General features: G+C 32.9%; 1 protein-coding gene across 5 annotated transcripts in view; it reads left to right on the top strand.

Annotated features, from left to right (window-relative positions):
- The window catches only part of LOC130440818 (cytosolic carboxypeptidase-like protein 5), a 31,923-nt gene that overhangs the window by 6,498 nt on the left and 10,656 nt on the right, over nucleotides 1-14,769 (top strand). For 3 of the 5 annotated variants that reach the window (XM_056774167.1, XM_056774168.1, XM_056774172.1), the window contains 5 exons: nucleotides 403-674; nucleotides 1,603-1,874; nucleotides 7,508-7,808; nucleotides 10,199-10,403; nucleotides 12,435-12,611. In XM_056774167.1, the coding sequence (XP_056630145.1) occupies nucleotides 403-674; nucleotides 1,603-1,874; nucleotides 7,508-7,808; nucleotides 10,199-10,403; nucleotides 12,435-12,611 (1,227 nt within the window). The remainder of the gene's footprint in view (nucleotides 1-402; nucleotides 675-1,602; nucleotides 1,875-7,507; nucleotides 7,809-10,198; nucleotides 10,404-12,434; nucleotides 12,612-14,769) is intronic. The other 2 variants (XM_056774169.1, XM_056774171.1) reach the window with 1 other exon arrangement.

Here is a 14,769-nt window from a genome sequence, read left to right on the forward strand (position 1 = left end):
AAAGAATAAAGGAAAGGGAAATCGGAAGGAAGCAATGGTCAAGATAGGAAGGGATACTAAATAAGATGGGAAGAAAGTAGAACAAAGATCGTAGTGAAAAATATTGAAGAGTGGAAAGGATTTATATGAAAATTGGCATTTTAAAGATTATTATTACACAATAGATTTAATATATGGGTTTATAAATATTTAAATGAGATTAAACAGTTTTTTAATTATAGGATTTTGCAGGAAAAGTTATTGAAAAAATAGGTAGACATTGCAAACATTTTGCAAATTTCTTCATCCTACATTAAAATATATATATTTTTTTAATAAGTGAGACAGCTTTATTCAAAAAATCATTTTCAACTAGATTTACATGTGTTGAGAAGTTTAATTATTTAGAAACTGTATTTGCAGGTTATATTTGTTTCTGCAAGAGTCCATCCTGGAGAAACTCCATCAAGTTTTGTTTTCAATGGTCTTTTAAGTCTTTTATTGAGTAAAGACGATTTAGTAGGACAATATTTACGTAAAATGTACGTATTTAAACTGATACCGTTTCTAAATCCTGACGGAGTATCAAGAGGCCATTACAGAACTGACAGCCGGGGTGTAAATTTGAATAGGGTATATCTTAATCCTAGTTTAAAGGATCATCCTTCCGTGTATGCAGCTAGAGCGTTGATAAGGTATTAATATCGTAATATATTCTATTAAAATGTATTGATAAAAAAATAGAAAATTATACCGGAAAAAAAAAACATGCAAAATAATAAAAAAAAAATAGAAAAAGCAGTCTGCTGTGGACTCGTAACATTATAGAGTCTTTTCATATAGCAATAATATTTTGCTCCTAAAAACAATCGTTTATCAATTTTGAGACACGTTTATGATTGATTTATGAATTTTTCAGACTTTTGTTTGTATAGAACATTTTTTTGTTAAACTCCAAACTAATAAAGTAATAATTTTATTTTTCTCTTTTATTTCTGGTTAGTATTTATTTACATATTACACTTTTCAATTTGTTTGTTAGAAAAATCTCTATTTTATTACTTCTTATCTTAAAAGTGATATTGTAATCATGTCCACTAATTTTCTTTCGTTTAGTTGAAAATGTATGTAAATTTTATTTCGTAAATAAACGTGTTCCAGTTCTAAGGTGTTTTTTATCGTGAATTCGTAAAATTGTATGGAAATGAATAACATAGAATACATTAGATATTCTTTGTTGTAAATTTAAATGAACCGCGAAAATAGATTAGTTCTGTCACCTACCATCGAGGGCTGTAACATCGAAAATCCGCCATGTTCTTTCCACTGAATAACAACTAAATTTGAATTAATTTTCATATGATTTTTATTTATATAGTGCCTATGTTATATTTTGTAAGTAAGTCACTGATAACAAATTATAATTTAAGATAAGATGCATAAAATTTAAATTCAAAAAGTATATGTTGGTTAGTTCCTAATTTCAACATTTCCATACTTTACCTATTACTTTCAAATTTTGGCGGGACGTTTTATTTACAATTCCATATAAATGAATCTATTTTTTTTGATGAAAAAATATTAATGTCATTATGTTTAAACGCATTTTATTTTATTTTCTAGATTCTATCATTTTGGATATGAAAAGGAAGATCACATACCCAAATGTGAAAATTGTAAAGCCGGTTTACCAGGAAATCAAAAAGATGGCTATCTATCAGAAGAAGAAATCAAAGATGATGCCATAAGAAAAAAAGTATCTCGAATATCTTTGAACGAAGATAGACCTTCTCAAAATTGGTGTACAAAATGTAAGAGTAATATATTTAAATTGGAAGATACTATGCCAGGCAAATCTACCATCATACCTACTTTCAAATTAAACTCTACGATAGGTAGGATTGAAAATATTTGAGTGTCGGTTATTGGTATTCATAATTGCACGAATTTTGTTGTAATTACTTCTAGTAGAGTGTGACGCTTCCATACCTGGATATACTATTAAAGCATTGATAGTTTTTGATGCGAAATATTGATTGTATTGAACACACTGTTAACGACTACTACACCAATTAATTTTATAATAGAAGAGACGATTTGGAAAAATAGTATCCGAATTTGATATAAAATTAAATATTTTTAATCAATTATGTATGTCAATGATAACTTGAGACACACCACATTAATTATCATATTTTAATTAATATCAGGGCAAGTATAGTTAATATAAACATTAAATTGCCTTTTTTCTGTCGTCGGGATGTAAAGTTTGCTTCTCGTGGTATGCGGGACAAAAGTGGCCCGGGAAGAACTTTCTTTTGCTCCCGGTATCATAGCAACGACTTGTTTATAGAAATTTTTAGTCTCAATATCAGTTTTCTTCACACGAAGGGTGGCCACCCTTCAGCTCGATGTCGCCAGTATCACGTGACAAACGGCAAAGTACAGCACTAACATAAGATATTGAAAAATAAAGCAACGCTGTCTATTAGTAAAAAGCAAAAGTACTTAGTTGCCAACCTTATATTATCATAGATTTACTTCTGGTATATAAGACTATAACTTAATAATAAAAATGTGCGATGGGTAAGTATAATTGGTGTAGTGGTAATAATTAATATGTTCAGTATTATTATAAACAAAGGTACCGAGAATTCCAACTTAGGTATCAATATAGCTTTGAAAATATACCCACGTATGTAAAAGTGTATTTTATATTATAAGAAATGTGTATTTTATATTATAAGAAATGTGTTATTAACAACTAAAAGTTGTTGGTCTAAATAGTTGGAACCATATGGAAAACTTGATATTAGTTTCAGTACCATTGTGGTTAGTTATCAGTACATTGTAACATGTCATTCGGCTTGTTACGTTTTACTTCAAACATTTTGATTAATTTTTTGATCACTTATTGTGGCACAGTAGTCACTTTGGATCTATTTATTCTAACATTCGAGTTTTTGAGGAAATCAATTTGTTATCGACTTCCCACTTAATTCGAGAGATTCAATAAAACATCGAAATTGATTCGTTCTGTTCCCCAAATAAATAGAAATACGAATTTATATGAAAACTATCATACAAAATTTACTTAAAAATAATAAGAAATACATAGAGACAACTGAAATTTTTTTGAACACTATAATAAAGAAACTTACCAGCAAATATTGAGAATAAAATCACAAATTTACTAAGATTTACTTTATTTTAAAGTGTAGGTAGATAGAGGATGATTTAGTATACATTCCGAGGTTTTATTGAATTTCTTGAATGAAGTGGGAGGTCGATAACAAATTCATTTCTCCATAAACTGGATAGGATACATAAATCAGAAGTAAACAAAGGAATACTCATAAAAACCGATTGACATGTTACAACGTGAATATTACCTTTCGTAATAAGAAAAAATTTGATTATCCAATGGGTCCCAGAATAGATGAAACGACTCTTGAAAAAGAGTTATTAGAACAAGTATAAGAGAAAATAGGCAAACATTGACACGTTTTTACTTAAATGTACATAATTTATTTTTTTTATCATGTAATGTAATACTGTAATTTTGATATAATGCGAAACAGAAACATTCAAAAAACAACCTAATAAAAAAATTATAACATGTTGTAAAAAACTTTGTGGATGTCAATGTTATGCCTATACCCTGTTTTTGAATTAAAAAACTATTTTAGGAAACCTGAATCATTAGAAATCAATGAAGCAATTACTAGATTTAAAGAAATAACACAAAATAATAGTCATACTAAATTTGTACAGTATTGAAATAATGAACCACAGACTAAATAATAATTAATCTAATAGTAGTATCCTCACGGTAAAAGAGCCTAATAAATATTATTGTGAACGAATAACAAAAAAAATTCAATGAATTGTAAACTTGATTCTATGAAGAATTTCAAGGTTGGTGACTACGTTTGTTAGAAGGTTAATAGCAGTTGTCAAATGTGGTAGCACAGAAAGTTTTTAAAAATGTTTTGAATTTATGAAACAAATTTCAAAACAATGACAAAATTTTACTCGTTTCTGATCAATTCCGAATTAAGGAACCTCAATAGTCGAAAAATACATTATTCAGAGAGCAAAGGGTTTGTTTTTCAAAAATTGAGCTAATGAAAATCAGTTGAATAAAAAATAGTATGAAATATAAGAAAATATTCCATTGCAAGTACAAGAACTTATTTGATTTAAAAATTGAAATACAGTAGAGCGACGATTATCCGGACTAATTGATGCATGTCAGTGTCCGGATAACTGATTTGGAATCGAATTTAATTTTATTCGCACTGTAATATGAATAAAATATTGTAACTTAATTCTTTTATCAATGTATACACCATAAACAAAGGATTGTTAAACAAAAAACAGCAAATATAATTTACAGAACACATTCAATTATACAAATTACAGCACTGTATCTTTAAGGATACTGACATAAGATAGATAAGATAGACATCAGATATTTTTTGCTCAAAACTACTACATACACTTTTCTGCAGCTAAATCTCTTTATCTTTTTAAGGACAAAAGCTAATAGTGTCACACTCGGTTTGACGCTCTAGTCACTTCTTAGCTTTTTCCAAACAAGTAGACACCTCATTGTGGGTTGGAACATCGTTTTCAGTGTCTTCTCCATCCTCCTTTTCCTCTACTACTTCTTGATTTTCCTTCTTTATCTCCTGTACAATTCCTTCATCAAAAAGAATCTGATAACCTGGATCGTCGATGAAGCAATTTAACCAATCGTTTACATTAGCATTCCTCAAAGCCTGGTGCTTTGACGCTTTCTCTTATTTCATTTGGGTCATTACTTTCTTGTAGTTCTTGAGGGTCATCTGGATGCTTATTCCATGCTTTTTCAAGTGTGGTGTCTTTTACGGCCCAAGCATTCGCCACAATGTATACGGCTTCTTTTGAATTCAATTTCTTGTAACTGCTTAGCACAGATTAGTCACCATTCTCCATCTAGAAGCAGTATTTGAAGCAATTGCTTTCTGTAGAAACTTTTAAATGTTTCTATCTCACCCTATTCCATTGATTGTAGGACTGACATCACATTTGACGGAAGAAACAACACATTGTATTTAACATTATATAAGATCAAAATAACGTCTGATGTGTGAGTTGGTGCATTATCTATGAGTAAGAGCACTTTGCCGGTTGAACCTGTTTTTTGTTAGTGTTTTATACATAGAATAGAAAAGTTCTAATACCCGTCACAAAAAATCTTTGTTTCCGACCAGGAAGTTTTTTTGATTTTTGTATACAACAGGGAGCTTGCTTATGCCCTCAAAACATCTAGGCTGTGGGAACCTTTGATCGCCAGTAGAGTTAACGCAAACCGTGGCTGTAGTGCGGGATTTGCTGGCTTAATACCCAGGCGCTGCAGCGTTCCTTTTAGAAACAAGGGACTTGGTTGGCAGCTTTTTCCAGTTGAGACCAATTTCGTCCGCATTGTTAATGTTCTTGGATTTAAAACCACCAGCTTTGGAAAATACATAAAATGTCTTTTTAAATTTTTTTGCCATATACTACATCAGCTGGCAGTCTCTCCCCTTATACGTCTAGCTCCTTTATCCTTTGCCTGGATTTAAAGCGTTGAAGCCAGCCAACTGTAGCTTTGAAATTAGGGTCACCATTCATCATTTGGTCTATCTGCAGTGATTTTTCACAATTTGGTTGTCCTTGACTTCTAATTTGCATAAACCATGTATACATTGCCAAGTCCGGCTCCTGATTGTCTGTTGTTTTCATTGATTTTCTTTTTTTACTCTCATCTTCAGTGGCTAGAAGCATTCTTTGATAGTTTGAAGCTGCTTCTTGATGTCCGAAATTAAAGAAGTACCTACATTGTTGACTAGCCTCACTTACACCACGATCTAGCTCTTCCAATAGTGTTTCTGCAATTGACACAGCTACAAGCTTACGTTTAGTCGACATTACTTACAACAACAACAACTTAATTTATCGGCAAATACAGTACAATATGTAAGTACAAAAACACAATAACAAATATCACAACTTAATCGACGAACGTGAGATTCTTGACTGACAAAATGACGATCTTTTGTTTTGACATGAGGCGCTTCAAGTGGCTAAATTCTGAACTGCAACGAACACTACACACGATGAAGCGAAAGTTAGAACATCAAGCGCCGAATTTCATCGAAACCTCGCACACGGGTAATTTTTTTTTTAACCTAATCAACGGACGGCCGGATGACCGGTATTTGGATAATTGATGCTCTACTGTAAATCATCAAAAATATTTGTATATAATACACTTTAACAGAATATTTAATAGCAAGATTAGGTACCTAAATGGAAAAGTAAATTTCCAAATGATATGAAAATGGGCCTATTTTCAATAGACAACCTATCTAATAATAGTTATTCCTCATTCTGAAGACAGTAATTTCAGTACTTGAAATCAGATGTGTAAAAAAATCATTGAACTATTTCCATAATTTTTTATTTGTAACAAAAAACATTTTACAGTATATCAGAACTATTGATTACATTGTCTATTATTTGTTAACTCAAGTAACACTAATTGAATTTATATAAAGATGTAAATAATTATTCACTGAGAATCTGTCTCACTGTCTTATCTACAGAAAGAAACGATTATCGATTCTATAAGATCATCCGCCTAAAAGCGTTGCTATCTCGTCTCTCAACAGTCTATTTGCAAGGCGGGCTCGGCAGAGATCAATAGAGACACCTGGCATGAGACAAGCGAAGGCACATACAGATGGACCTCGTTAGGGTGCCCGGTCACTCGGGTAACAAAGGCAACGATTAGGCCAACTCACTCGCCAGACTAAGAACGGTGAATACACCAATGAGCCCAGAACCCATTCTTGGTGTAGCTAAAAATGTGGCTATCGAACGTCTCAACGGTCTAATTGCAAGGCGGTCTCGGCAAAGATGGATAGAGAGACCTGGTATGAGACAAGCGAAGGCACATATAGATAGACCCCGTGCGACTAACACCAAATAACTGATCTAAATAAAAAGATCGGACTTCATACCGGACACTGCCATGTAAGACGCCACCTTCACACCATGGACATGGATAAAGGCGAAACCGCGTCATATGAGCGTGGTGTAAATACTTGAGCAAGCCTCACAACTTCTCTAATGACATAAAAGGGTTCAAGCCAAAGCACCTAATCGGCTTCTCGAAGGACATCGGCTTTGGTAACCTCAAGTGGGGCACGCCTATCTGAAAGCATATGTACTCAACGGCCCCTTGGCCATCCACAATTAACTATAAACTATAAAGATCATCTACAATCCTATTTAACTTGAAAATTTCTTTTTCTTTTATGACATATGTAATACAATTTTGCCATTGAATGTTAGTCACATTTTCCAAGGCTTGCATTACAATGTTTAAATATATAGTCGTTTATATCAGTGATTGATTGATTTAATAGCCGCTTTTGAATTATTTATTGTATCCAGAATTGATAACTGAATATAAATAATAATTTTATTTTCATTATAGGGCATAATTTCTGCAGGAATTGTGGAGCAAAATTGGAACATACACAAAGTAAAGAAGAAGTGCAATTCGAAAAAGTGGTCGTAGGGGCTCACGGTGATATAAATTCTAATGAATCTGGACTTTTTTTGTACATAGATTTACACGGACATGCTTCTAAAAAGGGTATATTTATGTATGGGAATCACTTTGATGATGTAGAAAGAAATGTAGAATGTATGTTATTACCTAAACTCATGAGTATTAATAACCACAACTTCCATTTTCACGCTTGTAATTTTACGGAAAGAAATATGTACTTGAAGTAAGTTTCATTCGTTTTAAGTTATTTATTATAGATTTCACAAGAAAAAAACTTGTTTATATAAAAATTTCAATTTATCATTTGGCGATGTTAACAAATGAGAATAAGTTCATTATAGTATTGCATTAAAACCATAAAGGCCGCTTGACATGGTGCAATACAACGCAATGCAATACAAGACGCAATATTTCTTGATAAAAAACATGCGCAGATGAAGTGCAGCTGAATATTTCATGCAAGATATCGCACTTGCAATATTATAGGTTTGGTATCATTTTTATTACGCGCAAGCTACAATTCTAGCTAAAAATCTAAAGAAACTTTTGACTTAACAACCAACCTGTCCGTAGGCTCCAAAAACAAGGCCAGTGACCTCAGATTTATTCTTATTTTGTTGGTTACAAAATGTTGAACAGAATTTGAGATTAGGAATTGTTTACTTTTACCAATGGAATTTTTTTTAATGGCAGTTACGATACAATGGCAAGAGACTTGAATTATGTCAAGCTATGTGCAATATTTTGATCTTGCATGGCTGCAATCGCAAAAGATTTGAATAATGTCAAGCGACGGGTAATATTTTACAATTTATTGAACGTTATCTTGCCCTATGTCAAGCGACCTTAACAGTTTTGATGCAATACCATATGAATGATGAATATTAATTTTAGAATAACACCCTTGACAGTCACTATCATTGGTAACTACGAGGGTGGTTCAAATATAAACCGGAATTTTGAATAAACGCGGGAAAAATTTAGTATCGTAAAAGTGGCTACACTGGATGTTAGACTGGTATTTTACGAATCATAGTAGGGACCACGTAACCTGCTTTTTTATATACTTGAAGCAGTGGTTTCCAAGTTGTGGGGCGCGCTCTTCTAAGGAAACGCGAGACTGTTGCAGCTGTTTCTATTTGTAACATCTTACCTATGTGAAACTGGTTTTTCTATCTCGCTTAGTGATTGAAAATGAGACTACGGTTTGAGAAAATTTGTGCTGAAAAACAAGCTTAACCGTCGCATTAAATTTTTATAATGTTGTATTCTATTCATACACTCTTTTTTTATTTTTGTAAAATTTTTTTATTACATTTAAAATTATTGTATATTATTTTGTAGTCCATTAAATAAATCATATCAGTTGAGTATTTATGAAATTAGATTGTTAGAAAAATTAAGAGGGCGCAACAATTTTTTTTAAGGGAAGCACAGGTACAAAAAGGCAGGAAATCACTGACTTGAAGACTTTAGCGACAAGGATGGACTAATGTATGTTGCCCAATGTATCTTTATTCACTTAGAGCACTACACCTGGGAGGGATTGAAATAAAAGACGAAGATATTTAGCAATTACAGCCATTCCACATTATAGACTTTTCAAAAGTCTTGATGGATCAGCTGTAAACACTGGGTACCCCAGTATCGCAGCAAGAAAGGCGGTCACAATAGATTCTTTGTGTCGCAGTATATAAGATACCCCAAAATCCATACATACATAAGTGCTTCCATAGTATTCTTATTTTATATTACAGTTAATCAAGTATCTTGCATCTAGGTTACGGTAACTAATAAACAAATAATTTGTGACACTTGACACAAAACTGAAGTTTGTTCCAAGTGATTCTTGTGTGCGTCGCACCCATGGTCTTCGTACACCAAGTGCTTATTAAATTGGAAAGCTACTATTGATGATGTATACTTATCAGTGCTCTGATTACCAATCAGACCGTAAATGACCGTGACCTTAGTTATTCAGTCATAATGTCATACATACAAATGACACGATTACGATTTCCAAGATGCCAATATTCGCTAGGTGTGTTTGTTTACATTACCACCCTAATTTGGATGTGCTATATACTCAATAGCCCTAAAGGCCATTTGGTTAACGTAAAGAATGTAAATGTGCTTTCTAGCGATGTATCAATCCTGTCTGAAAAGTAAAGGTATTAAAAAATGCCCAATCCAGATCCTTGCGTCAGCTTTGAATCTGTATATCCGTGAGATCCATTTCGAGCTTGCCAATATATTTATTGGTCGATCATTGGCGGTAATCGATTACCAAGGAGATGTCAGTGTGCACCATGCTATACATTGCTCCATTGATAGTTTTTTAGCTTTATCGATTCTAAAATCCTTGTCACCTGTCAGATTCTCTGACTTTAAATTTTCTGTCTGGATTAGCCTGTAGGAACTAAGAGGTGAAGAGGAGGTTGGTTTAGCAGCGCCTATAAGGCGGTAGTGGGGCGTGCTGGCATATCCCCTGTGATATCCAAACAGATCAAATAAAAAATAACTTATATTGAGTAGAATTTCTAGATAGTAGATCAATATGTAACCTACCTTGTGAATTAAAAATTTATTCTAATCTGATTAAATTTTTTTTAGAGATAAAAGGGATGGAATGAGTCGAGCAGGCTCTGGCAGAGTAGCTGTTTTGTCTCTTACCGGCATAATTAAAAGTTATACTCTCGAATGCAATTATAATACTGGCCGATTGGTGAATATTTTGCCACCAACTATTAGAGAACCTCATGGTAAAATGCATACTGTTCCTGTACCTCCTAAATATACCCCTCAAATATTTGAAGAGGTAAATACCATATTAAGATATATTTTTGTAGAAAATCTGTTTTTTGCTCTTGTGGTTGTCCAAAATGGAAGATGTTGCCATTAGACGTTTTTTTCTAAGAATTTCCTAAGATAGAAATAAGAAATTTTGTATTGAGACTTTGATTATTTTCGGTTTGACCGCTTTGGTTATACAAAACGTTTTAAATGAAACACCCGTAAATGTTTCACAACATTCTATTCAATTTTTTTTATAAATATTTTTGAATAAATTAGATAAAGACGAATTCATAATTGAAGAACACTTATAGCGTGTTCTCTTTGTGATCTAAACCTTCTTTTCAGGTTTTCGGTGCCTCTTTTATCGATTCCTTTCACTGTTTTTTGTCATCTTCGACAATTTCTTTCAATTGTTTCTCTTATTCCCGAGCTCTTTGATTGAGCTATCCGCCCCTTTCTTGGTCTTTTCATTTTTCAACAGTGTTACCAATCTTCATTATTATTTTTTTGAATATATATGTAATTTTCATACGAAGCTGTTTTTTTAACAAGAATTTCATCTTCTTCTCTTCCCTTCGAATGTGCAATTTTCGGTAACCTGGCTCTTGGGAATTCAGTCGCTATGGTGCCTTTCTCGAGAGCGAAGTGTGCGCGAGTTTCACAAAAACGGTAATTCGGCGTGTAGAAAATTCTGCAATTATCGTCACTCAAATGATGAGCCAGGCGCTCGACTGTTTGGAAAATGAATCTAAATGTTGGAAGAGATTGGTCTTCTAGAATGGTCAAAAACGCAGACAGTGTTTGTTCGCGAGGAGCCAGCTTGTCTATTCGAATTCCGGTGTTGCTTTAAACGTGCATAGATCGTCATTATTTCACTTTTTACATTAGAATTTAGTGTGGTACTTTTACAAAATTTAGAAGCCTCTGTCAGGTTTGACTTGTTAAACCAGATGATTGAGCGCTCTCTAACGTTTACCAACATCTAATGTTCGGATGAAGATCATTTTCATGTTGATGGCCACATCAACAAGCAAAATTTCTGCTACTGAAGTGAAACCAATCCAAAATACAAATCAGAAACCTTTACATTCGCCTAAAGTGATCATATGGGCTGCGACGACAATGCGAGGAATTATAGGCACTTGCTTTTTTGAAGATGAAAGAGGAAGCACGGTTACAATGAATTCAGAGCGTTATGTGCAAATGTTAGAAGACTTGTTCGTGTCTGAACTGTAAATTCTTTTTGTTTGAACTGTAAAACTTCAATGGTTATAACCAAAGAACATGGTGCCAGCAGTAAGGAGCAATTCCACACACGTTTAATTAAGCCGTGCCGGGTTGGCCGGAATAGTCCTGGATTTCCACCTCGCGTTCCGGATGCTTCTAGAAGCAATGCAGGTTTTTTTTGTCCCGGATTGTCCGGAATTTTTTCCCCCGAATATTTTCAATATTTTTTTTAATTATATTTCAACTAGAATCAAATATCTGAAAGTGATACGAGGATATATTGATATCTAGTTAGCCTAGACCAGTTCCATGCATAAACAAAATATTGCGTTACCATAGCAACTAACAATAACTTATTGGAAGTGTCAGTGTAAAGTTTGACGTCAAAAAAGAGCTACGCAATAAATTAAAAGAAAAAAGATGTCCACCGAAATTGTGAAAATCGAAAAATTGGAGTATCGAGCCATCATCAAGTACCTGTATTTGAAAGGGTTAAGAGGTAAGCAGATTTACGAAGATATGTCACATTGCAGATTCTTCTCCAAGCTTCTGTTGCTTCATCTTTATGAAGTATAAGGAATATTTAAGAATCTTTTAACACCCCGGAAAAAAAGTGACTTGTACAGTTAGCATAGCTCTTTCCAGTAAAATTTCACACATTAAATTGTCATTCCCATTCATTTCTCATAAAGGTTGTTGCAATTCAATGACTGTTATTCTAATTGTAAGCAGGAATCAACAAATTTTTGTCACATGAAAAGTGTGTAGGTTTGTGTGGTTGGTTTAAAAAATGTATTGTTATTTAATTTAGGTTTTATTATTGTAGGTAGGAAGATCGTTGGGAGCCTCAATATTAGATTTAACTGGTAACAATCCTTTTACGAGATTGGCAAATTCCGAATTCCATACATTAAATGGTCTCAGAGATTGGTTACGAAATATGGCAAGAGAACTGACAGAATCTCGACCGAGAAAAGGGAAACTTGGCAATAATCTCATTCAGGTAGGCATTCAAGCTACTTCAGATACTTTTGACAATAACATTTGTGATAGTGATATTCAATATAATGACGACATACCGGTTACTATCAGGAATTGTGTAATTTGTTAATGATTGAGTAAAAAACACTAACAATCCCTTTCAAAAAATATGTGATTCAAATCTAAACAACTCTTTTAATATGTTACTCGAACCAAATTCATTATACAGTTTATGGTTTCTTGTAGCAGTTGCGAAAATATGTATTTTCAACTTTCAGTTTCCAACTTTTACTGCCACGGGTTTCACATTCACATTTTCATCTGTTTTTATGTGTATTCATCTTGGAAATTCATGTATGTACCAACCGTAAACTGGTCTTAATATTTTATACACATTTTTTCAACCTTTATTCAACTTTCAAGCAAAATTTTATATAAATTCATTGATCCATTTCTTTTAACAAACAAAATTGCTGAGTTCGCAAAAATACTTTTAACCTTAAGGACTGTCACCAACAATGAATACAGCTCTTAGAACATAAAGTAGTCCTGTCATTTTAGGTAGATTTGTGTGTATTATAGAGCATTAAATTCTCTACAACTTTGTCTGAAAAATTTTTTCATATGGTGAATCGTTTCTGAGATAGAATAGATAGATTAGAACTGGTAGTCCTGATCAAAATAATCTCTTATAAAGTTTATAAATTATTGCTAAATATATAATTATAAATAATTTTCATTTTTTATTAACAATTACATTATATTTAAATATTTTTTCAGTCATGAACTTATCTATGAATTCAAAAATACTTATAATTTATTTCTGCCATATACAATCAGTTTATAATGCTCCAAAATCTGTGGACAGTATCGATCTGTATACTCTGCCCTCTATCTCAGAAACGATTCACCATATGAAAAAATTTTTCAAACAAAAGTTGTAGAGAATTCAATGCTTTATAATACTGGTAATAAATACAAATACCATAAAACCCATTGGAAACGAGTTATTTGCAAAAAATTGATTTTTTTAACTTTTGACCCCCGATTTTTAAAGTTGCTCACATCGAATTATATATGAGTTTTGAGTGGAGTTTTAGGATGTCAAATGAACAAGTTTAAACGACTTTCTAGCCGGATATCCCTATTTTTCTAACTACTACCTTAAATGACTGGATTAAAGTAGTAAGGGAGGATTCTTACATCAAGGACAGTTAACCGGGATGTTTGGCTGAAAATTTTTCGAGTGAATAATTTATCAAGAGATTATTTTAACCCTCTGACAGACGCATTATGATTCGTAACTTGACACAATTCATCAGAGAGATCAACACATTTATTACTATGGTTCCCTTAACCGAAAGGAAATTGATAGAAGTTTACATGACGGTAGGTCATTTAAACGTACCACACTTTGAAAGATCGTTCAGTCAGCGGAATTATTGTGGGTAAAGGATGTTTTAAAATCTTGAATACCAGGGATAATCGACGATGCAAATTTAAATATTTTGCTGTCAATAGAAGACAACGTAACAGAAATTGCCTTGCAATAAAATATTAGTTAATCGTTTGTAGTAAAGCCTTTGAAGAAATAAAAACTGTACCCGTACAAAGTTCCGCTTTTTATGAACTATTGGAAGAGGAATTTGTGAAATATTCATGAGGCATTGTGATGAAAATCCAAATTATCCAAATACCATAATATGTTAAGACGTTTTGTTCAAGTGGTACACTAAATCCACACAATTCTCCCTACTGGGCTTGGGAAAACCCCCACTGGATTCGATTAAAACACCCAGCGCCCCGAACAACTTTGTATGGCAGATCCAAATAATAGGGAAAACTTTCTAATCTAATTATTAACAAATGATTGGAGGAAATTTTATCTCTTATAATTGATAACGGGATGAAACCGTTTCACTCAATACCTGTCCTAACCTCTCAGTTCTTCTAAGGATTGCCGATCACTACTTAGTACCTCAGCCAGATAGAATAATCCGACAAATTCTTCTAATTCGGATACCTATGTAGACTTTGCGTCTCTAACTCTTAGGAAAGCGATTGGAAAGATAACTGGAAGGGTCTACTCTCTATTGTGGAACACAGAAACTTGGTAGACCATAACATATTTTACTCATTTTATAGATTAAATGCGCCCGACGAAAAGTAAAAGCATTACA

This window comes from Diorhabda sublineata, chromosome 2 (genome assembly GCF_026230105.1).
Source record: "Diorhabda sublineata isolate icDioSubl1.1 chromosome 2, icDioSubl1.1, whole genome shotgun sequence".
Lineage (NCBI taxonomy): Eukaryota > Metazoa > Arthropoda > Insecta > Coleoptera > Chrysomelidae > Diorhabda > Diorhabda sublineata.